The sequence below is a fragment of the Vicia villosa genome, linkage group LG7 (genome assembly GCF_029867415.1).
Source record: "Vicia villosa cultivar HV-30 ecotype Madison, WI linkage group LG7, Vvil1.0, whole genome shotgun sequence".
Taxonomy (NCBI): domain Eukaryota; kingdom Viridiplantae; phylum Streptophyta; class Magnoliopsida; order Fabales; family Fabaceae; genus Vicia; species Vicia villosa.
The window spans coordinates 7,315,893-7,340,716 of record NC_081186.1 but is presented as its reverse complement, the minus strand read 5'-3'; the positions used below and the strand labels follow the sequence as shown (position 1 = coordinate 7,340,716).

The window sequence follows — 24,824 nt, the reverse complement described above, 5'->3', positions numbered from 1 at the left end:
AGGATGCTACTATTGCCAAATATGAGAGAGAGAAGAAAAGGAAGCAAAAAGAAGAAGCTCTCCCTCCAAAAGAAGCTGCTTGGAAGAGTATTATTGAGAAGCTAGAGAAGGTCAAGCTGAAGAAGAAGAAGACTCGAGATGATATGGATACTTCTCACTAGGCTTTGATGATCACTCTTGGATTTTACTAGTTTTCTTTGTTTGTTTCTACCTTGTAACTCTTGAAAGTAGTTTATGATTTGGTTGTCCATTGTCCCTTTGTATGCTATCAAAAGAACAAGATTCCTTCGATGACCCTCGATTATCCCTCGATGACCCTTATATGTACCAAGGATGCCTTGTCCCTTTATTATTAATGAATGAATTTTCTTTTTCAAGTTACTATATAGTGTTTACATTTACAAAACTTTTAAATAAATCCTTGAAAGATATTGTGATATACTTTGAAATTAAAACAAAAAAGATTATTTTGCATTGCATGCATCATACCACATTCACATTCACATTCACATTCACACTCACATCTGAGTCGGAGTCTTATTCATTCCTCCCTCTCTCCTCAGAAAGTCAAGTTGATGCACCGGTATAATACTTGCACCAATCGTCAAAGAATGGAAGACGGTATGATTGATGAAACAGAGTGGCAAAAAGAAGTTGTTGTCCTACGCTCCAGTATTGAAAGATTAACTTATATGGTTCAAGACTTGGTGGGTGCTCAGAATCAGCCATCAACCCAAGCTCAAACTGTTGTGATCTCCAAGATAGAGACTGCTCAGATTCCTACAATTCCTGTGACAAATCCTAAGACCACTAGACCATATGGGATAGAGATGGATTTCCAATTGGCTGGACAACAGATTCCTGTTCGACAAACAACAATTCCTCGGGCTATCATGACTACTACTCCTATTGCAATGAATGTTATCCCTATTCAAAATGAACAAATTTTCCATGGTGCTCCTTCTAAAGGTATGGGAAGATTGGAAGAATTGGAAGACCAATTTCTGGAAATGCGGAAAGAGATCAAGGCCCTCAGGGGAAAAGATCCATTTAGAAAAGAAGTAAATGACTTATGCTTGGTTCCGAATGTTAGAGTTCCAGCCAAGTTCAGATTCCCAGAATTTGAGAAGTACAAAGGGAATTCCTGTCCTCACAGTCATCTGATCATGTATGTAAGGAAAATGTGCATGCACACAGAAGATCAATGCTTGTTAATTCACTACTTTCAAGATAGCTTATTTGGAGCTGCTTTGAAATGGTACATGGGTTTGGATAGTACTTACATCCGTACTTTCCATGACCTAGGGGAAGCTTTCATCAGACAATACAAATACAACATTGATACGGCACCGGACAGAGATCAACTCCGTGCTATGTCCCAAAGAGAAAAAGAGACTTTTAAAGAATACGCACAAAGATGGCGTGAACTAGCTGCTCAAATTATTCCTCTAATGGAAGAAAAAGAAATGACCAAAGTGTTCCTTAAGACACTAGGCACATTTTATTATGAAAAGATGGTAGCAAGCGCTCCTAATGATTTTACTGAAATGGTAAACATGGGGATGCGGCTTGAAGAAGGTATCCGAGAAGGTCGCCTAATCAAAGAAGTTGGTTTACCACTATCTAGTGGCGTCAAAAGATTTGGTGGAAACTTTACCAAGAAAAAGGAAGAAACTGTGAGAGCTATCTTAAGAAGAAGGAAAAGACTGTATCAACCACAACAAATTGCTGCTGTGACTCAAGTTGTTAGCCAAGCTTCACCTCAGAATGTCCAGAAACCTCAGCCTCAACAGCCTCGACAACATGCTCCTCAACAAAATCAACAAGGGAAATATTTGCCTTTTGATCCTATTCTGATGACTTATACGGAATTGCTTCCTATGTTACTTCAAAAAAATATAGTTCAACTGAGGAATCCTCCTCCTCCTGCTAATCCCCTATTTTGGTACAAGGCAGATGCTCGTTGTGCTTTCTACAAGAATGCTCTTGGTCATACTGTGGAAAATTGTTACCCTCTTATGAGTGAAGTACAGAAACTGGTCCAAAGCAACATGCTCACCTTCAAGGATGTCAACCTAATGTTCAATTTAATCTACTTCCCAACCATGAGACTGTCAATGCAATTAAGACTCAATCCGGTTATGAATACATACAAGATGTTTGTGAATTACCTCAATCCTTGGTGAATATGCACGTTGTCTTGTGTGAACATGGCTACTTTCCTCCGCATAACTATAATGCTTGTCCAATATGTTCTAACGTCCTTCGTGGATGTACTTTCATAGTTGAAGACCTTCAGAAACTACTAGATTGAGGAATTATCAGCATATCAAAAAAGAAAAGGGATGAAGAAATCCACTCTATCAACATGGTACATGGTTGTCCTGACCAATACCAAGTTTATGTCGTACACTTGTTAAGATATGGCATAGTGCAAATGCACGCTACCTTGTGGAGAATGGGAGGCTTAACCCAACACCACTATGGCTCTTTCCGAATCTGCTCCAAAAATCCCGAGGACGTGCACTGGTAAAAGCATGAATTCAAAGCCTCATGGATTGAGGACTTATCCAGATTCTGTGAGATAGGGATGAGAACAATGTCAACATGATTGGGGAATGTTCCACGGTAAAGTATGTTCCCGATGTTCGCATTGTGCGTGGATCCTTACGATTGATACACAAAGTATGGGACTAAAACGGATTGATTGACTTTAGTCATGATAGTTGTCCTACTTATGAAGGAAGCACGCGAGGTTGTGCCAATCTACAAGAAGACATTCTGACTCTAATAGGTCTGGGTTTGCTGGATGAAGAAATCAAAGGAAGAAAGGGACATAATTACATTGAAGAAGAAATGACCTATGAGCCACTTGACAGTATGATGCGAGAAGTTCCTCAAAGGATTCCGAAGCACAATCGCGACCTGTACATATCAGCAAAGTATGAAGATAACATTTTGACAGATGTACTGGTAGACGTTGGTTCATCTCTGAACATTATGCCATGGAGCACCTTGGAAAGTTTTTCCCATCAAGGGACACCTTTTAGGCCAAATGGAGTTAGCATATTAACATTTGAAGGGTTCCCGCGCAATGAGATTGGAGAAATTGATCTACCTATCCGCATCGGACCTCATGACTTTGACATCACCTTCCAAGTGATGGAAATTTATCCTGCTTACAGCTGTTTATTGGGAAGACCTTGGATTCACAGTGCTAGAGTTGTCCCTTCGAATCTTCACCAAATGTTGAAATACCCTTTGAAGGACAAATTAATAATTGTTTATGGAGAGAAGACTATGTTTGTTTGTCAACTATCCTCTGTTCCTAACATTGAAGAAATTACAGCTCAGTTCCATGCTTTGGGAGTTGTTAATCCTGAATACGGAAAGAAAGCTGGTGCGTCTATTTCATCCTGGAAAGATGCCTAACAAGTGGTTGCCCAAGGATCTTATTGAATTTCACACCAACAAGAACAAAAGTGGTCTAGGATTCACATCTCAGAAATCAAAAGGAAAAGAACCTGAGTATGGAATCTGCAGCAAGACTCTGCAGGAGACCTTTCAAAGTGTTGGCTACATCAACCCAAATAAACAAGACATAGTTGATATCATTGAAGATGTTCCAGAATGTTCAAACTTCGTGACGCGTAGAGAGGACAACTCCAACTGGACTTCCATCAGGATCTCTTCTGTTGTTCATGAGTCTAAGTAATTTTCTATCTTTTAAAAAACCTTTCGCTCTGCTCAAAGCGAAAGAGTAATGTGTCGGGCTGTTCAAATAATTCATTTTGTTTTGCCCAAGACAAAAGTGAGCTTATGTAGGGCTTTGTTTCAAATCATTAACAAAAAAGCATTTTTTGCTTTCCTTTTATTTATCGTTTATCTTTTTCTAAAAATGGTAACATCTAAAAAAACCCATAAAATCAATCAAAATTGTTTTTTTCTTAAATTTACACATACATATTTTCTTTTATTTGTTCCTAAAAAGCAAAACATAAATTGTGTGCAGATATCTCTTGATAAACTCGCTGAAAACAATGATCCTAGGCCATCTCCCAACTTTGAATACCCTGTGTACGAAACTGAAGAAGAGATCCCTGAAGAGATCACCCGTCTACTTGAGCACGAGAAAAAGATCATTGAGCCGCACAAAGAGCCTTTGGAAGTAATCAATTTAGGTACTGAAGAAGAGAAAAGAGATGTGCGAATTGGGGCATTGTTAGAAACAAGCGTCAAAGAGAAAATGGTTGATTTGTTGAAAGAATATGTGGATGTCTTTGCTTGGAGATATCAAGATATGCATGGGTTTAATACCACTATTGTAGAGCACAGATTATCGTTAAAGCCAAAATGTCTGCCTATTAAGCAAAAGTTGAGAAGAACTCTCCCAGATATGGCAGACAAGATCAAAGAAGAGGTACAAAAGCAAATCAACACCGGTTTCCTCGTCACATCAGAATATCCTCAATGGTTGGCCAACATGCCTCTTCCCAAGAAGGATGGAAAAGTCAGAATGTGTGTTGATTACAGAGATTTAAATAGAGCAAGTCCAAAAGATGATTTCCTGCTACCACACATTGATACGCTGGTGGATAGCACTGCTAAGTTTAAAGTCTTCTCATTTATGGATAAATTCTCAGGTTACAATCAGATTGTGATGGCACCTGGAGATATGGAGAAAACAACTTTCATCACACCCTGGGGCACGTTTTGTTACCGTGTAATGCCATTTGGTCTGAAGAATGTTGGAGCAACTTAACAAAGAGCCGTGACAACTCTCTTACATGATATGATTCACAAAGAAATTAAAGTTTATGTGGATAACATCATTGCCAAGTCTGCATCAGAAGACGAACATGTGGGACACCTACTAAAGTTGTTCCAACGTTTGAGAAAATATAAGTTGGGTTTGAATCCAAGTAAATGCACATTTGTTGTCCGCTCTGGAAAACTACTAGGTTTCATCGTCAGCCAAAGAGGTATTAAGGTTGATCCCGACAAAGTCAAAGTCATTCAAGAAATGCCTCCTCCAAAAACTGAAAAACAAGTCAGAGGTTTTCTTGGACGGTTGAATTACAACTCCAGATTTATCTCTCATATGACTGCAACTTGTGGATCGATCTTTAAGCTTCTCCGCAAGGACCAAGAGTGTAAATGAACAGAAGAATGTCAGAAAGCTTTTGAGGATATCAAAGAATACCTGCTGGAACCTCCAATTTTAAGCCCTCCAATGGAAGGAAGACCTTTTATCATGTATTTGACCGTACTTGAAGATTCTATGGGGTATGCCCTGGGTCAGCAAGACGGGTCTGGTCGAAAAGAGTATGTCATTTATTATTTGAGCAAAAATTATACCGACTGTGAAACAAGATATTCACTGCTCGAGAAAACTTTCTGCACTCTTGTATGGGCTGCTCGCCGGCTAAGGCAGTACATGTTGACTCATACGACATATCTCATATCCAAAATGGATCCAATCAAATACTTGTTTGAAAAGCCTGCGTTGACTGGAAGAATTGCCCGGTGGTAGATGTTATTATCGGAGTACGACATCCAATATCGTTCCCAAAAAGCCACCAAAGGAAGTATTTTAGCCGATCATTTGGCCTCTCAACCTATTAATGATGATCAATCCTTGCAAGACGACTTCCCAGATGAAGAGATTGTGTATTTGAAATCAAAAGATTATGAAGACCTTTACATGGAGAAGGACTTGATCCCGAATTCCGATGGGGTTTGATATTAGATGGAGTTGTTAATGCTTATGGTAGAGAATTGGGGCAATCATTGTTATGCCACAAGGTTCTCATGTACCGTTTACTACAAGACTGATGTTCGACTGCACCAACAATATGGCAGAGTACGAAGCTTGTATCATGGGACTAGAAGAAGCCATTGATCTTAAAATCAAGATTCTGGATGTGTATGGAGATTCTGCTCTAGTTATTAATCAGATCAAAGGAGAATGGGAAACCCGTCATCTTGGTTTAATTCCTTACAGAGATTATGCCCGAAGACTGTTGACCTTCTTTAACAAAGTTGAGTTCCATCACATACCTTGTGAGGAAAATCAAATGGCAGATGCATTGGCTACCTCGGCTTCCATGTATCAAGTGAAGTTTCCAAATGAAGCTACTCAAATTACAATCATGCGCCTAGATAGGTCTTCTCATGTATTCACTGTTGAAGTTGTCACGGATGACAAGCCGTGGTTTTATGACATTAAAGTCTTCTTACAGAAACAAGAGTACCCACTTGGGGCATCTAGCAAAGACAGAAGAACTTTGAAAAGATTGTCTGATAATTTCTTCTTGACTGGGGATGTGCTCTACAACAGGAATTTTGACATGGTATTGCTCAGATGCATGGATAGACACGAAGAAAACCTGTTAATACAAGAAATTCACGAAGGATCTTTTGGCACTCGTGCCAATGGACATGCAATGACAAGATACTGAGAGCGGGTTACTATTGGATGGCAATGGAATCTGACTACTACAGATATGTGAAGAAGTGCCACAAATGCCAGATCTATGCTGATAAGATCCACTTGCCTCCGACGCTTCTCAACATTATCTCCTCTCCATGGCCTTTTTCTATGTAGGAAATTGATATGATTGGAATGATTGAACCAAAGACTTCAAATGGACATCGTTTCATCCTGGTCGTCACTGATTACTTCACCAAATGGGACGAAGCTGCCTCTTACACCAATGTTACTCGACAAGTGGTAGTAAGATTTATCAACAATCTCATCTGTCGCTATGGCGTACCCAACAGAATCATTACCGATAATGGTTCCAATCTGAACAACAAGATGATGAAAGAGTTATGTGATGAGTTCAAGATTGAGCATCACAATTCCTCCCCCCCCCCCCCCCTTTACCGTCCAAAGATGAATGGAGCGGTTGAAGCAGCTAACAAGAATATTAAAAAGATTGTCTAGAAGATGGTTGTGACTTACAAAGACTGGCATGAAATGCTCCCTCTTGCTCTGCATGGGTACCGTACTATAGTTCGTACTACATCTCTGCATCTTGGACCCGTGTCTTTTCTAGGTTACAATGCTTCTATTTATAACCTTTTCCCAACTGGATTTGGGCTTCAAAATCAAAGCATATCAGCTGCTACATATCTGCAGAAATTTCTGCATAAAAATATATCTTTTTTCCTAAATTATCTCCATAATTAGAAAGTGAATATACTTCTTGGTTCTGACTTGATTTTTCCAAACCTATCAATTCGCTCCACTTAGGACTGCATAATATTCCCATAATATTTTGCATATGTTGAATTCTAAATTAATCCAACAGCCCAGCCCATAGCAGCCACGATGTCGTATGATCCTGCATAAACATCTTGTCTAACATGTTTCTCCAGGTGATGAAATATTCATCTCAACATGTTTCCTTCATAAAGTAGGACTTCTTGCTCAACTTGTTATTCTTAGAAAGTAATTACATCCTATTTAACATATTGCTGCTATATTTTTTACTAAATTTAATGCCAATCAACAAAATAGAGAACTAACATCATCCTCAGTCCCTACAACACTAGTCAAAGATTTCTTAGGTTCACCTACTATTGAGGTCCCAAATTTTTTTGTAGCTTCTTTAAGCTAATTATTGGCTTAGCACGGTGATAAGTAGGGAAATATTATTTAAGTTTCTCAACATTTACCTTAGGGTCAGGCAGAGGACCCATAAGTTCGTGAGTTTCCATAGAAATAGAAAAGGGAATCAGTACCTGAGATTGATAAATTCAGAGTTCTTCTTCTTGTAGAGGAGGCTCAGGAACGTACTATTGATTCCCCACCAGCAATGGCTTTAAGATTTGAGTAGCCATTGGTAAAGTTTCCTTAAAGCTCTTGCTTTCCTTGGTGTTTTTTGATTTTGAAGGAGCCATAGTTGTGTTGATTGAAGGATTTAAAGGTTGGAGAAAGGTTTTGTGTTTGCTGAGAGAGTTGATAGTTCAGGTGTAGAGGATTTTGAGTAGAAAATGGTAAAGAAAGATAATTGAGACTGGGGAATTCTATTTATAAAAGGGAAAAGAAACCGTTCAGTTGTGGAAAATGAATAGGTAGAAGAGAATGTCGGACACGCGTTGGTGTGAGAGAGGTTGATTGAACGATTACCTTTTTAGTTGCCATGATGTCCCTTAAGTATATGGATCATGATGAAACCCTGAACGTTGCACGTCTCGAAGAAAAGTTTGAGAAAAGTGGTCATAATGACCATGACGTAATAGCAGTAAGAAATTGTTGTGTCAAGTGATTAAAAAATGTCCCTTTCTCAATTTTTGTCGAAAAAGACATTTTTGGGGGAACAATTTGTTAGTTGGAAAATTCACACTAATATAAATTTGATAGAGCAAGAAGGGTTGAAAAGATGTTTAGAAGAATCAAGTGGAATTGTCAAAGTGTTTTGACTAGAAAAGTTGGGAAGAGGACTTCGACATAAAGTGAGAGTAGAGATGTTTATTTCCTCGAGACGATGTTGGGACTTAATATATTTTGGAAGAAGTCTGCTATTTTTCGACGGAGAAGTTTTTGAAACAAGGTCGAGTAACTGCTTTTCATCCTTAACCATTCTTAGAAGACATGCGGATGCCAGATGTTGGGCGAAATGCATTCAAGCAAAAACGTGTCACTCCCTGAAGAAAAGATTGTTCGTTACAGTTATTTTTATAAATAAGAGTTCTTAGATTAGAATTTTGTGTTGCAATTACTACAAAAATACTCAAACACTCAAAGTATCTGAGCGAAGTGAGAAACGAGTAATCGAGTTCTATGTATGTATTCAAACGCCACTTTTAATTTGTGCAAAGTCTTTTCATTAAGTTTATGTCTAGCATTTATTTTCTGTCGAAAACATTTACACTTTCCCGCATTTACTTTCAATTTTACATTTACTTTAGAGATTTCGATCAAGTCGAAGTCACTATCTTTTACATAAAAATACTACATAACAATTCAACAAACTTTTAGCACATGTGTCATAGGATTGATCTAATCGATCCTGCCAATAACCTATTTGAAATATTAGCGCTTGTTTACCAGATTTTACCGTAAATACGGAGCAATGTACCTGTCTGCCCTTGGTTGTATAACAAAGAAAAATTAGTTGCGAAGAACAAATTGAAATAAATAAGATAGAGAAATATCTAGTTTGACAACCAACATGAAATTCATTTGTAAGCTACTGCCATCTAAAATGTGATAAATATTTTAACAAATAATTACAAAAGATTAGAATGTAGTAATGAGCAATGAAATGTGAGATAATGTTTTAAAAAAGAAACAGAACTAGGTAGATTTGTGGTTCAACTAATTGAACCTGGGTCGTTGTTAGTGGATCTATTAGCGTGGGTCTTTTTGAACAGGGTTTTGTGACCGAAAGTTCCAAAAGATCTCTTTCTTTGTGCGATGTGAGATTCAAGAAAAAAAATGGAAATTACAGCACAGAACAGAGAGAATACAACGGCACATATCCGTCGAAGCCAACATACGTAGCTGTGAAAGGTTGCGTGTTCAACATCACCACTACGGTCCCGGCGGAGCTATGCTATATTCGCTGGCAGAGACTCGAGCAGAGCACTGGCAAAGATGGCCAAAAAACAAAGAAGACATCACCTGGCTTTCAAAATTTTCAGTTTCCAATTTGATTCATTCAATCTGGGGCCATAGCTTCCAATTGAAATTTCGTAAAATCATTTAAAGCCAATTTGAAGCTTCAAGAAATTTTATTGATTTTGATGCCACCCAGTGGGTTTTGTTGTGTTGATTGCAGGAGCAAATGAATGAAAGGCTAAAAAATTATGAGACTGAATTGAAACCAAAATAAGCTCTTCAAAATGTTCTTTATAAAATGGCTCTACTTTCTATCTAAAAGACAAATAGATTTTTAACACTTAATTGTTTGTATATCTTTTGTCAAAACTATAAACCAACATTATTTAGTTACACTCGAACACTCTTCTTTGATCTTGATGATTGTCTTCTTTTTTTTTTAATAAAAATTATTGGAGGGACTATAATGTAACAAAAATACAAAGACATATTCAAGAATCATTTTGCAATTTGCCAAGGACCTTGACTTCCAGAATTAATTAATTCAGTTTGACAATCAATAACTAAATAAATAAAACCTATTCCTATTTTCTCTTTCAACTGATTTCAGTAAAACACGTTCTATTCTCAGTGACAGAAAAATAAATGCTGCAAAATTGCATCAAAATATAGAATTACATTGGTAAGGTATGCACGCACCTTTCCAATGTAATTCTCAACAGAATACAGACTATGCTCATGAAACTCTCAACAGAATGTTGGTAAGGTATGCACCTTCTGGATATGATGGATCAATAGGATGATCACAAGCAGCTCCGGCATCTCTTAGAACAGTTATTTTTCTCTTTGCCATAGATGCTGCACCCTGTTAAAACCAGAAAATGTAATTATTCATTAACTTGGATTAGGAAGGATACTTAGTGAAATGTCTATCCGCTAAACTCATTAAAAAAATGTGTATTGATTAAGCATACTAAACTATAAACTATAAACTATAAACATGAATAGGATATAATCGAAACAGTTATTAACTTTACAATTTCTTAACATTGCCAGAGTTGTATTTTATCTTTCTTTACAACAATCCATCTCCTAGTATATGATACCGATGGTGGTGTTGCATTCAGAACCAACCAATCAAAGAACTTCCATAAAAGAAACAGCAACCATGAGATATATATGATACATTAGGCCAAAATTGGCAATCCAATAATGTTTGCTACTTTTCAACCTTGTAGCAAAGATGCATATCTACTTGATTGTCAAACACCTAATGAGCCAAATACAATTATTAAAAAAAAAATACAAATATGTCATTTACGACAGCAAGGACGAGAAGCATGATGGTTAAATTTATGACTTGTAAGAAATTCTTTATACTAATAATGGAATAATGTACAGGCAATTTCTGTTAAGACATACAGTACCTGTAGAATACGCAGGAATATACCACTTTGGGTCACAGCTCCAGAACAGGAACAGGTCATCAGAAGACCACCTCGTTTTGTCAGTTGCATGGCCAAAGAATTCAAATTTCTGTACATACCAGATGCACCATGCAGAGCCTGTAACATAATCAATTTTACACAACATTCCAATTTCCAAGACAAAAAGCTGAAAATGAGCAAAAGCAGCAATGTACATAATAATGAGCTGAAGCAACATTGTACACATAGAGAAGTACCATAACAATGATCAGTTTTGTAATGCTGACAATATAACATCATCGTACATTATCAACGGCAAAGAAACTCTTCTTTAGGTAGCCCAAGTGTCAAAGTATATAAAAACATAACTATAATAAGTTTGCAGTCATCATTGATACCTTTTTCGAAGGTGCCAGTTTAGGAGGATCAATGATGACAATATCCCAAGATTCATCTCTCAGAAGGGCAGCCTTCATGAATTCAGTTGCATCTTCTTTTAAAAAGGATATTCTTCCAGGATCAATTCTGTTAAGTACAACATTTTCCTTAGCAAGTTCCAGAGCTGGCATTGATGAGTCAACACCTAGCAAAATTGTCAACATGACCAGACTTATTATGTCAGTACACTGGGCCCAATTCGCAACGATAGTAACATATACAGATTAGGCAAAGAATCTAACAATATCAAGTTATAGTTTGATTTTTTTATACTTGAGAAAATTTTCTATCGCCTTTGATGAATCTCAAAGCTACTTCTGTACTATTTCAAGCCACGGAGAAGAAATCTATCTTACTCAAAACAATCCTATCAAAAGTGGTAAGAATGGTTATTACTATTTGGTCATCATGACTTGTTGGGTCGGGCCCACCTTTCTTGAACTAGTCTTTAGTTCTCGGTATTTGTATTCCTTTCTTAATCATAAACAAAGGAAAGAATTAGCAACATACCGGTGACATTTAGAGCACCTCCATGCACTGCATTTAGAGAAAACCCACCACTATAGCAACAAAGATCAAGAACCTTTTGACCATATGAAATTTTTGATATAAACTCACGACTCTCGCGCTGATCTGCATAAAATCCAGTCTTCTGTCCTTTCAGTGAAATTGTGTACACAATTCCATTTTCCATAATCTGATAGATGAGAACAACAAACACGGAAAAGAAAATCTCAAACTTGGTATATTTCAAATCTCATTGATCGTTATTCCAAAATCCCAACTTGATTACGATTGGTTTGTTACTAATACTTTCTACCCCGCCCACCTCTAAAACCCACACAATGTTTAAGTGGTGAATATAAAGAGTTCTCATCTTCTCAGATCTTTAATTCAAGAATTATTAAAACAAAGGTTAAGGTGCAAAATATAATTTGCATAATGTAAGGATAGCAAAAAATCTTTAAGACTAAATTATTGTCATCCAAAGTAGAAATTCCCGAGTGTCTTTTCCAAATAAAATAATTAACATTTAACGAAGTTTGTCAAACTAAAACTCTTGGAATAGAAAGGCCGGTTTGGGTATTTTCAACTTTACGACACATTGCATCTATTTACCTTGTATAGTGGCACTAATCTACTACCAAGTGCAACGTCATACTTAGCTTCATATGAATAATTACCTAGGAAAAGTACATAGAAAAAAAGAAACAATTCAAAATTTTGTTGTACAGCATTTTAACATATCTCGGCATACCTTGGTTCTTTCAGGACAAGTAGATGAAAGGATTTCCTTTGAATCCGACACATTAACTCCGTCTTCCTTTAAAATATCAATCGATGGCCTCCAGTTTATATGATTGATATAGTTGATTTTCCTGATGCGCGCCTCTATCTCTGATTTGTATTTCTCAACCCAAGCGGCAGATGAAGCTACTACAGCTACATCTCCAAAGACATCAACTATCAATCCTGATAGTCTGTTGTGAAGTCAATAAGCCCCAATTCAAAATCGTACAAATAAAATAAACATCTTGAAGCATTATAATTTGAAAATTGTAAACAAAATAAATGGTTATTTGTGGTCATGCTACTTAGTATATGGTGTAAGAGTTGGGAAACCAGTCAAACCAAATTCAATTACAGTTGACAAAAGGAAGAGGAAAAAGTTCAACCATTCATCTCTCTCACCTGTCACCCTCACTATTGATCAGACGATATGCATTCGTATGGACGGAAGGAAGATCCAACCTTGTACGCAATTCGACAGCTGCGTCAATTCTTTTTTCGAGCAGTTTCTCCATGTTCAATGCACATGCTGAATCACTGTCATAAGAAACTAAAGATCAAAAGCCAATTCAATGGGCTAAGCAGAAACAAAAAGAGATAAACGAATAATCATATACAAGAACCTAGTAGCTTCGTCTTCAAGCTGCATGAGGCGAACACAGAACATAGAAACAGAGTTGTACAAGCCCCACCCTATTGGTTTCTCAGTCCCGTCTGAAACCAGTACAATATCGCCGGTTTTAGGAGGCGGCCTGCCGATGATTCTATCAACGGCTCCACTATATACCATTGGGTTGCCATCCTTAAAGAGTTGTGTCTTCCCCTTCTTTAGCACAACCTTTGCAACACCTACCAAATGGAAACTATTGATAAAATAATTCAGTAAGGATAAAAAAAAAAACAACTTTCACATGTATCTATAATTAAAAAAGCACACTCAACTGAGTAAGGAAAAGAATCTAAGTAAGTTAGGTTTTGTTTGGATAAACAGTTTAATTAAGCGCTTAAATTCCATACCCAAAGGCAATGAGAATAAAGAGGGAAGAGAAAGTGATACCTTTGTATTGATGAGAAGCAATTTGTTGAAGGGTGGTTGGCAAAGAGCAAACAGATAGGGATTTGGTGAGAAACTGCTTCATTATTATCTTGTGTTGAAATCCCAAAATGTGTCTTCAGGGTTTGCAGGGATACGTATTGAGAACAATTTCCTCTGTTATGGATGATGAACAAAAGAATGATAGAAGAAGAAGAAAGGTTGAAGAAAGCAAAATAACTTCTCTCTTGATATTACACGTGTGTGGTTAGTATGTATATATGGAAGCATATATCTTCCTACAGCCAATCACAGAGAAGTATTCTAAACTAACCACCAACTGTCTAACAAACTATATGAGTCCAATGGCTAGCATACACGTGTAACTATATTAACAACAAGATTAACTACTCTAATGCTAGATTAAAACAGCTAATCTCAACAGCCCCTCTCAAGCTAAGCATGATGGATATTAATCATCCCAAGCTTGGAAATGAATTTGTTGAATGTTGAAGTTGGTAAGGCTTTAGTTAAGAAATCCGCAAGTTGCTCATGAGTGGAGATGGGCAAAAGTCGAAGCAATCCTTGCTGCAGTTTTTCACGAACCAAATGACAATCTATCTCAAGATGTTTAGTTCGTTCGTGAAATACAGGATTAAGAGCGATATGCATCGCGCTTTGGCTATCACAATAGAGCACAGGGAGTTTGGTACATGTGACCTGCAATTCCTTCATGAGAGCTATCAACCATAGCAATTCACATGTAGCAAATGAAAGTGCTCGATATTCAGCCTCCGATGATGATCTGGAAATAGTGTCTTGCTTCTTTGCACGCCACGATATGAGAGACGTACCAATGAAGAAACAATAGCCAGATATGGATTTCCTTGAGTCTAAGCAGCCTGCCCAATCAGAATCTGAAAAACCAAGAATTTGCAACTCAGCATCTCTTCGAAACAGGATTCCTCTACCAGGACTACTCTTCAAGTAACGAATGACTCGACAAGCAGCATGATAGTGTGCCATTGTGGGACTATGAAGGAACTGACTGAGTTGTTGCGTGGCATACGTGATATCTGGACGTGTGGTGTTCAAATACAACAGACGGCCTATTAAACGCCTATAAGCTCCAATGTCTTCGAAGGCTTTACCATTGTCAGCATGAAGCTTCACAGATGGATCAAGAGGTGTGGGAGCTGGCTTAGAACCAAGTAAACCAGATTCCTGCAAGAGATCAAGACAATATTTTCGCTGTGATAGGGAAATTCCTGCTCTTGAATGCGCAACTTCGAGGCCAAGAAAGTACTTGAGTATTCCCAAGTCCTTGATGCTAAAATTCTCATCCAAAATGACTTTGATTCGGGCAAACTCAGACATAGATGTTCCAGCTAAAATTATGTCATCAACGTACACTAAAATGACTGTAAAATGTGCATCAGTTTTCAGAGTGAAAAGGGAATAGTCAGAGGCAGATTGAATGTACCCTTGTTGAAGCAACAATGCAGTTAGCTTTTCATACCATTTTCGACTGGCTTGCTTCAAACCATATAAGCTCTTTTGAAGTTTGCACACTTGATTTGGCTTGTGACAAATGACACCTTCAGGAATGGTCATGTAGACATCCTCTTGCAATTCTCCATGTAAGAAGGCGTTATTAACGTCAAGCTGATGCAGTGTCCAATTGTTGATGGCAGCAGTTGCAAGCAGAGTTCTAACTGTTGTGAGCTTTGCCACAGGGGAGAAGGTATCAAAGAAGTCAAGTCCTTCAATTTGGTTATATCCTTTGGCAACAAGTCTTGCCTTATACCTCTCTATTGTGCCATCTGCCCGATGTTTTACTTTGAACACCCATCTGTTTCCAATTGGTTTGACATGTGGTGGCAAATCAACTATGCTCCAGGTTCCATTCTTGTCTAATGCATCTAATTCAGATTCCATGGCCTTGACCCAATGTTCAGACAAACAAGCTTCCTTGTAATTCTTTGGCTCATGTGTAAGAGTAATGTTAGATGCAAAGGCACGATGAGATGCAGACAAGAAATGTAATGAATCATGATTTGAAATAGGATAAATAGTTTTAGTTGTACCTGATGATGATTTGACTGCTGAAGCATCAGATGTATTGCACACATAATCTGAGAGATAATGAGGTTTTTGTTTGGTTCTAACAGATCTAGATTGGGGTTCAGTATCCTGAGCAGCAGGTGTGTTGTGTGCAGTCTGAGTTATAGTCTGGATGTCATCATTTTCAACATCAGGGGTGGATTGAATATCATGTGTTATAGGTTCAGTTTGAGAAGGTTCACTCTGAGATAGAACAGGTTCATGTTGTGAGGACTCAGTGTGAGATGGGGTAGGAATAACATGGTCATGTTGTGAAGGATTAAAGGAATCCTTGTAAGTATGGTAATCCCAATTGATGGAATTAGTATTTGGATATGGGAAAATGTGTTCATGGTGTATAACATTTCTGGAAACAAGAATGGTATGGCTATCAATATCATAAAGCACTACCCCCTTCATGCCAGACTTGTATCCTAGAAAGACACATTTTCTACTTCTTGGGTCAAGCTTAGTTCTATGAACATGTGATGTAGAAGCAAATGCAAGGGAGCCAAAAACTTTGAGACTGTGCATGTCAGGATGTGCATTGTGTAATATGAAATGGGGAGAAAGATTATTTAAAATAGGTGTAGGAAGTTTATTTATAATGAAGGTTGCATGTAAAATAGCATAGGACCAAAAATGTTTTGGAAGGTGTGATTGAAACAGCAGAGCACGACCAACATTTAGTAAGTGTTGATGTTTCCTCTCCACCCTACCATTTTGTTGGGGAGATTCCACACAACTTGTTTGATGGATGATACCTTTAGAAGCATAAAATTCTGGAATATTAAACTCAGAACCATTATCAGTTCTGATGGTTTTAACATGATGATTGTGTTGGTTTTCAATGAGTTTAACAAAGTTCATGACATGTTGCCTAGTTTCTGATTTGGCTTTCATTAGGATTATCCAGGTAAATCTACTACAATCATCAACTGCAGTTAAAAAATAAGAATGACCATGCAAAGATTTAATAGCAAGGGGACCCCAAATATCAAAGTGAATCAAATCATAAGGATGTGCAGCTCTATTATTACTAACAGTGTAAGAAAGTTTTCTTTGTCTTGCATAACAACAGACATCACAAACATCTTTGTGATTAACTGTGATAAAAGGAAACTGGGAATGGAGATACAAAAGTCTCTTTTGAGATAAGTGACCTAATCGAAAATGCCATAAGGCTCTATCAGGCAAAGTGATATTGGCAGCTAAAACAGAAGATGACACAGGGGTGTGTGTATGGGATGAAGTGAATTCATTATCTCCTAGAGTTAAGTGGTACAATCCATCTTTCTGCTCAGCAGAACCAATCATCTTCAAGGTGGCTTTGTCCTGTATAACACATAGTGAATCAAGGAAATTGACAGTGTAATTAGAGGTTTCACACAATTTGGAAACAGATAGAAGATTGAGGGAAAATTCAGGAATCAATAAAACATTGTGCACGATGAAATTAGGGGAAAATTGAATAACACCAGAATATTTGGCAACAAGACATTGACCATTTGGTAACCTAACACTAATAGGAATTATTTTCTTACATGAATGAAACCAATTTGCAGAACTACATATATGATCAGAAGCTCCTGAATCAATGATCCAAGAACCATATGTATTACTATGCATGCAATGAGATGAGTTACCTGTCGATGGATGACCAACAGCAACTTGATTGGAGGAAGCTTGTGCTGAAGATTGACCAAGACCAGATTTCTGAATTAGCTCCATGAGAGCACTGAACTGACCTTGAGTCATAGATGGAGATTCATGCTTAGTGTCAATACTGGTGGATGAAGGGCCATCATCATTGCCTTCTGAGGTTGCATTATGAGCTGAATTCTGAAATTGCTTTTGCATATGAGGTGGTACACCATGTTTCTTGAAGCAATTGTCAACTGTGTGGTTAGTCTTTCCACAAAATGTGCAAACTCGAGCCCCATGCTTGGAAGTATTGTTTCGAGCGCCAAATTTCTTGGAATCAACAGCATTGATCAGAGTTTGAGACTCATCAATAGGAATAGGGAGCTGGAGTTGTCTTTCGTGCTGAATGACCATGGAGAATATCTTATTCATGTTGGGCAAAGGATCCATTAGCAGGATTTGAGACTTGACAACAGCAAACTGATCATTCAAACCCGTTAGAAATCTGATGATATGCATCAGTTGATGATTAGATCTTGCACTGCGCATAGCTTCACAAGAACATTTTATGCGACATGTACAAGTAGGTAAAGGCAAATATAGATCTAATTCTTCCCAAAGAATCTTAAGATCGGAGAAAAAGTCGGTTACCGATTTAGTTTCTTGCTTGAGACTGTATATTTCTTGCTGTAATTCAGATATGCGAATAAGATCACCCTGAGAAAACCTTTCTTTCAAGTCATTCCATACATCAAGAGCATTCTCCATGAAAACAATGGACTGAGCAATCGAATCTGAAACTGAATTCATGATCCAAGAATGAACGAGCATATTACATCTGTTCCAAGCACGCACTGATGGATCGAAAGGATCATTCGGTACAGGGAGAGATCCATCGATGAATTCAATCTTCATCTTACCACCTAAAGCTCTCTTCATGCTACGAGCCCATGAATGGTAATTAGAACCTGTAAGTTTGGGAAGAACGGTGACGGAACCAGGGCCATCGCTGGGATGTACGAAGAATGGAGAAGTTTGATCCAAAGCTGGATCAATGGGGGGAACACGGGGAGGAGCCATGGGTGAGAGAAAGAGATGAATCAGAGAAGGAAAAAAAACTGAGGAAGAAGAAAGATTCAGTGAGATAGCAGCGGATTAAGGATCGAAAATGGCGAGTGATACCATATTGAGAACAATTTCCTCTGTTATGGATGATGAACAAAAGAATGATAGAAGAAGAAGAAAGGTTGAAGAAAGCAAAATAACTTCTCTCTTGATATTACACGTGTGTGGTTAGTATGTATATATGGAAGCATATATCTTCCTACAGCCAATCACAGAGAAGTATTCTAAACTAACCACCAACTGTCTAACAAACTATATGAGTCCAATGGCTAGCATACACGTGTAACTATATTAACAACAAGATTAACTACTCTAATGCTAGATTAAAACAGCTAATCTCAACAATACGCTTCCCCGTATTTATTATCTCTTGTGTTTATTCAAACTTTCAAACACAATTTTTACACAACTACAATTACAATTACATGTATATTTGTCTACACTAAGTTTTAACCTTTTATTTTAATTAGGCTTAAATCCACTTTTGACCCCCCCTATTTTCATTATTTTTAACTTTTGAACCCCCTTTTACAAAACTCAGCCTTTCAGTCCCCAAACTTACTTACTTTTGGCAATTTTTTAGCCCCCCACCAGAATTGCATATGTGGAGTGTTTTAGTGATGACATGGAAGGGTGACCAAGCTGCCACGTCAATAAATAAGTCAACCCAATATTTTTAATTATATTATTCCAATTTAATAAACGATGAAATTTGTTAAATGGAATTTGTGTGTTTTAACCCTAAATTGAAACGAGTTCTTCTTCTTCCCTTCTGCTTCTTCCCTTCGTCTTCTTACCTTCGTCTTCTTCCCTTCTTCTTCATTCATTATTCTTCAGTTAGGGTTGGAATCGCAGTAAAGCTCCTTCTTCTCGTTCGACCATGTCCCGTTGTTCTGTAGCAAGTAATCGCAGCAAAGCTTCCTTCGTCCACGGAGAATGCAGATGTGGTCTGGATGCACCCTTGATGACTTCGTGGACAGATGCTAACCCAGGACGCCGTTTGTAACACCCTTTTAAACCCCCGCGGAAAAATAATATATTCAGAGTAATAACACATCAAGGATGCTACAATTATTAAATAAATAAAAACATCAAGTCGATTGTCATGCTTTATTAAGATTAAACCAAACTTCAAACATGTGTTCATCACAACGGAAACTTATTTTAAACAGTGTAAGGAACATATCCAAACAGCTCAACAATACATAATCAAAATAGCAACAAAGTATCTCAAGTAACGCTAAGACTAATCGATCCCAGTGTTACAATCAGAGCATGACTCGACACGAACTACGGGCTAGCCTACAAGCTATCTTCACCCAATCAAGACGCCGCTACATCCTTAATCTGAAATCATCAAAGTAAGGGTGAGTTTCATTCGAATTAATAACCATTATACAATCATAAGCAATAAAATATCATAGCAATTATCATCCACTCATCATACATAAAATCGGAATTTGTTATAACAACCAAGCATCAGTACATAAGCATATTCTATCGCTCCACACAATCATTCAGTCATATCGTAATGTAATGCAATGAATGAACTGACACTAATGCATGTGGTACCATCCATGGGATAAACCCATCCAACCGATCTTTTTCATCACCAAGATACAGTTTTAACCAGCACAAATTCCACACAATGGGAATTATGCCCACCATTTTGATCCACTTTCATCACCGGGATCCATCACCAAAAATGTATGCCAATGAATGCAACATATAACATGCTTACAACATCATCAATCTGATGTAACACATCGTCTCATTATCATCACCAAATCATCACCAATAAGCATGTATATATTCTTAGCATTCATACAAACATATCACACGCATACACGAAAGTCATCACCCAATAAATAATATAATCACAAATAAACAACTTGGACTTTACGTTCATACCACCTATTCATCGTATAGGCCATTAACTCAGCTTCGCAATGCTCAAAACGGCGCATAAATCGGTTACTCGGATCAAAAGTTATGGGTTTTTAAAGAATAACACATTATTAGAAAAATGCTGCAGAACCCGGGTTGTCCCTACGTGGGAACCGGTTCCTAGAAGCTTCAAAAATCACGTCTCTTGTTTTTACTATGGGGAACCGGGTTGTGCCTACATGGGAACCGGTTCCCAGCTACCCAGAATCCACACGCTCTGTTTTTTATAAGGGGGAACCGGTTCGTCCCACATGGGAACCGGTTCCTACGTACCTGCACAGCAAAAATCACCATTTTGATCGTAATAACCCCATCCCATTTTCCCCAATTTATATACAAACGGACATAGCATACAATATCATCAATTTCCACATCATTACACATTTCAGGCAATTTTTATACATGTATCAACATCATATATCACAAGTATTAACAAAAATCATGTAATTCATACGATCCATCAAAATCTAATCAAAATTCCCAAACCCGACACATACGAATGAACTAAACAATAATCCTAATCAATCCTACTACCTACAATCGCATAAGGATTACTAACCCGAAGAATCCCCCCTTACCTCAGAGTCGAATCTTCGAAGTTCTCCTTCCCTTTAGGCTCTTCTCACTTTCACGTGTTCTTCAGTTCCAAAATCTGCTTCTTCTGCTTCTGCTTCTCATTCCCCAATTCCTTTATTTTATGAAAAATAAAATAAAATATTCTTAATGGGCTTGCTTAGTTAACACCCCCCCCTTCTACTAACTATCACACTCAGCCCAACACCATATTTTATCATTTTTCCAAATAATTCCTACAGATTATTAATTCTAATAATTTAATTAATAAAATAATTAAATTAGTATACCAGAATTAACGGGGTGTTATAACTCTCCCCCACTAAAAGAGTTTTCGTCCTCGAAAACATACCTCAAACGAAGAGTTCGGGATAAGAGTCTTTCATCTGACTTCATCAAGAATTCCACTTGTCAGCTTTAGCATACCTAACTTGATACTATTCGAAGTGCCTTCACATACCAAACTTAAATCCCGGAATTGCTCAATCAAATCTAGTTCTCGCACCATCAACATTGACATATGCAAGGACTTCCTACTCAAGGCATCAGCAACAACATTCGCCTTACCCGGATGGTAATTCAGCTCAAAATCATAATCTTTAAGGAACTCTAACCACCTCCTCTGTCTCATATTAAGCTCTTTCTGATCGAATAAGTACTTCAAACTCTTATGATCACTAAACACCTCGAATCGTGAACCATAAAGATAATGTCTCCATAATTTCAACACAAACACCACTGCTTCTAACTCTAAGTCATGAGTCGGGTAATTCTTCTCATGCACTTTAAGTTGTCTCGACGCATAAGCGACTACTTGTTGGTTCTGCATTAGTACACCTCCAAGTCCCATCAGTGAAGCGTCACAATACACAACAAAAGATTATGCCGGATTCGGCAAAATTAAAATAGGAGCACTAGTCAGCCTCTTCTTAAATTCTTGGAATCCTTCTTCGCATTTCGAGTCCCAAACGAACGCTTGACCCTTCCTAGTCAACTTCGTCAATGGTAGAGCTAACTTTGAAAATCCTTCTATAAACTTCCGATAGTAACCTGCAAGACCCAGAAAGCTACGAATTTCAGTCACGGACTTCGGAGCTTCCCACTGAGACACAACTTCTACCTTTGTTGGATCTACGGCAATACCGTTCTTGGAAATTACATGACCCAGGAAACTCACTTCACTTAACCAGAAATCACATTTCGACAGTTTGGCATAAAGCTTCTTCTCTTTCAATACTCCCAGCACAATCCTGAGATGCTCTGCATGTTCTTCTTCATTTTTGAAATATATCAGAATGTCGTCAATGAACACCACAACGAACTTATCAAGATAGGGATGAAAAATCCTATTCATATATTCCATGAAAACACCAGGTGCATTCGTAACTCCAAAAGGCATTACAGTGTATTCATAATGACCATACCTCGTTCTGAACGCAGTCTTCTGAATATCGTCCGCCTTCACACGAATCTGATGATACCCAGTCCTTAAATCAATTTTACTGAATATACTAGCTCCGACCAACTGATCCATCAAATCATCAATCCTCGGCAATGGATACCGATTCTTGATAGTAACTTTATTCAGTTGTCTGTAGTCTACACACAACCTCATAGATCCTTCCTTCTTCTTTACTAATAACACCGGTGCACCCCACGGTGACACACTTGGACGGATGAACTCCTTCTCTAACAATTCTTCTAATTGACTCTTCAATTCGGTCAATTCAGATGCTGACATTCTATAAGGTGCCATCGATATAGGACTGGTTCCAGGAACTAACTCAATAGCAAACTCTACTTCCCTTTCAGGTGGTAGCTCTCTAACATCTTCTAGAAAAACTTTTGGAAATTCTCGTACCACTGGTAATTCATTACTCACTACCCTCCCTTTCATCTCCATCGATGCAAAAAGCATAAACACGGCTGCCCCGTCTTGAATTGCTTCACCTACTTGTCTTGCAGTCATTGCCAACCCCTCGATACTCATCTCTTCAGGAAAGATGACCGTCTTCGTAAAACAATTGATATGAACTCGGTTAAATTGCAACCAGTTCATCCCCAGAATAATGTCAAGTTGTTCAAGTGGAAGGCACACTAAGTCCATTCCAAACTTCCTACCAAATATATCAATAGGACAGTTCAAACATGCAGATGAAGTGGTCACTGAACCCGACGCAGGAGTGTCAATAACCATACTTCCATTAATCTTTGTTATCTCTAAATTCAGCCTCTTAGCACAATCCAAAGAAATAAACGAGTGAGTCGCACCAGTATCAATAATCGCAATTAAAGGTGTGTTATGTATGAAACACGTACCTTTAATCAGTCTATCCTCTGGAGTGGTTTCTGATCCAGACAAAGCAAGGACTTTCCCTCCGGACTGGTTCTTCTTCGGCTTGGTGCACTGTGTACTGATATGACCTTCTTCTCCACAGTTATAGCAAGTCACAGTTCTCATTTTACAGTCAGGAGCAACATGGCCTACTCTGCCACACTTAAAACACTTCTTCTCTTCTTTCTTGCACTCATTCCTCTTATGTCCTGGTTCACCACAGTTAAAACACCTAAAGGGAGCACCAGAATCTCCCCCACTAGGCCTTTTCCAATTACCAGCTCTTGGGTTTCCTCTACCATATGGTGTACCTCTGTCCATAGGTTTCTTACCCTTCTTATCAACTAACTCGCGAGAGTGAGATGATTTCATCTTAAGACTGTCTTCCTCAAAGATTCTGCTACAGTCCACTAAATCAGCAAACCGGCGAATTCTTTGATACCTGATACCCTGCTTGATCTCATCACGAAGACCATTCTCAAACTTGATACATTTAGAGAATTCTCCAGCTGCATCATTGGTGTAGTGTATGTAGTACTTAGCTAACTCCACAAATTTGGAAGCATATTCCGGCACTGTCATACTACCCTGTTTCAGCTCCAAAAACTCAATCTCCTTCCTTCCCCGCACATCTTCAGGAAAGTACTTCCTCAAAAATTCTCTCTTGAATATGGCCCAAGTAATCGCAATCCCATCTGAATCCAACTCAGTCCTAGTAGTGACCCACCAGTCATCAGCTTCTTCTGATAGCATGTGAGTACCGTACCTCACCTTCAGATTTTCTGCACAATCGATCACTCGGAAGATCCTTTCGATCTCTTTCAACCATTTCTGAGCACCATCAGGGTCATGAGTGCCTTTGAACAGTGGAGGGTTGTTCCTCTGAAAGCTGCTCAACTGCCTGTCAGCACCAATCGCAGCTCCATTAGCATTCCCTCCTAGTACACCAGCAATCATGCCTAGAGCCTCTGCGATAGCGTCATCGTTCCTTCCACCTCTTCCAGCCATTGTTCTGCTAAATCACAAAACAATCTCATCAGAATAGAAGTATCAGAAGTGTTTACCTTACACTAGTCGCATACAAGGGAACACTGACACTAAGACTCTGACTCTAACGACCGACTATGCTCTGATACCACTATTGTAACACCCTTCTAAACCCCCGCGGAAAAATAATATATTCAGAGTAATAACACATCAAGGATGCTACAATTATTAAATAAATAAAAACATCAAGTCGATTGTCATGCTTTATTAAGATTAAACCAAACTTCAAACATGTGTTCATCACAGCGGAAACTTATTTTAAACAGTGTAAGGAACATATCCAAACAGTTC

The 24,824-nt window shown here is 38.1% G+C and overlaps 3 protein-coding genes across 4 annotated transcripts; 2 read left to right on the top strand and 1 right to left on the bottom strand.

Annotated features, from left to right (window-relative positions):
* The first annotated feature begins 611 nt into the window (after positions 1–611).
* Positions 612–2,186, top strand: LOC131618627 (uncharacterized). The gene has a single exon (XM_058889806.1). The coding sequence runs from the start codon at positions 612–614 to the stop codon at positions 2,184–2,186; it is 1,575 nt and encodes a 524-aa protein (XP_058745789.1).
* A 3,693-nt stretch (positions 2,187–5,879) lies between these two features.
* On the top strand, positions 5,880–6,461 carry LOC131618626 (uncharacterized). The gene has a single exon (XM_058889805.1). The coding sequence runs from the start codon at positions 5,880–5,882 to the stop codon at positions 6,459–6,461; it is 582 nt and encodes a 193-aa protein (XP_058745788.1).
* A 3,600-nt stretch (positions 6,462–10,061) lies between these two features.
* LOC131620293 (uncharacterized) lies at positions 10,062–14,020 on the bottom strand. 2 transcript variants are annotated; one of them, XM_058891300.1, is made up of 8 exons: positions 13,784–14,020; positions 13,344–13,575; positions 13,129–13,263; positions 12,695–12,917; positions 11,947–12,133; positions 11,397–11,581; positions 10,999–11,136; positions 10,062–10,436 (listed from the first exon to the last, which is right to left on the bottom strand). In XM_058891300.1, the coding sequence occupies exons 1-8, from the start codon at positions 13,863–13,865 to the stop codon at positions 10,308–10,310; spliced, it is 1,311 nt and encodes a 436-aa protein (XP_058747283.1). In that variant the 5' UTR covers positions 13,866–14,020; the 3' UTR covers positions 10,062–10,307. The 2 variants fall into 2 exon arrangements, with proteins under 2 accessions (XP_058747283.1, XP_058747284.1); XM_058891301.1 differs by having other exon boundaries at positions 13,350–13,575; positions 13,784–14,018.
* Between the last annotated feature and the right edge of the window lie 10,804 nt (positions 14,021–24,824).

Bases quoted from the DNA above. Each gene is read 5' to 3' on its own strand.
- LOC131618627 (XM_058889806.1), top strand. From the start codon at position 612: ATGGAAGACGGTATGATTGATGAAACAGAGTGGCAAAAAGAAGTTGTT.
- LOC131618626 (XM_058889805.1), top strand. From the start codon at position 5,880: ATGGGACTAGAAGAAGCCATTGATCTTAAAATCAAGATTCTGGATGTG.
- LOC131620293 (XM_058891300.1), bottom strand. From the start codon at position 13,865: ATGAAGCAGTTTCTCACCAAATCCCTATCTGTTTGCTCTTTGCCAACC. The intron at 13,264-13,343 runs GTATATGATTAT...TTCTTATGACAG, and splicing joins GACGAAGCTACTAGGTTCTT to TGATTCAGCATGTGCATTGA. The intron at 12,134-12,694 runs GTATGCCGAGAT...CTCATCTATCAG, and splicing joins CTTGTCCTGAAAGAACCAAG to ATTATGGAAAATGGAATTGT.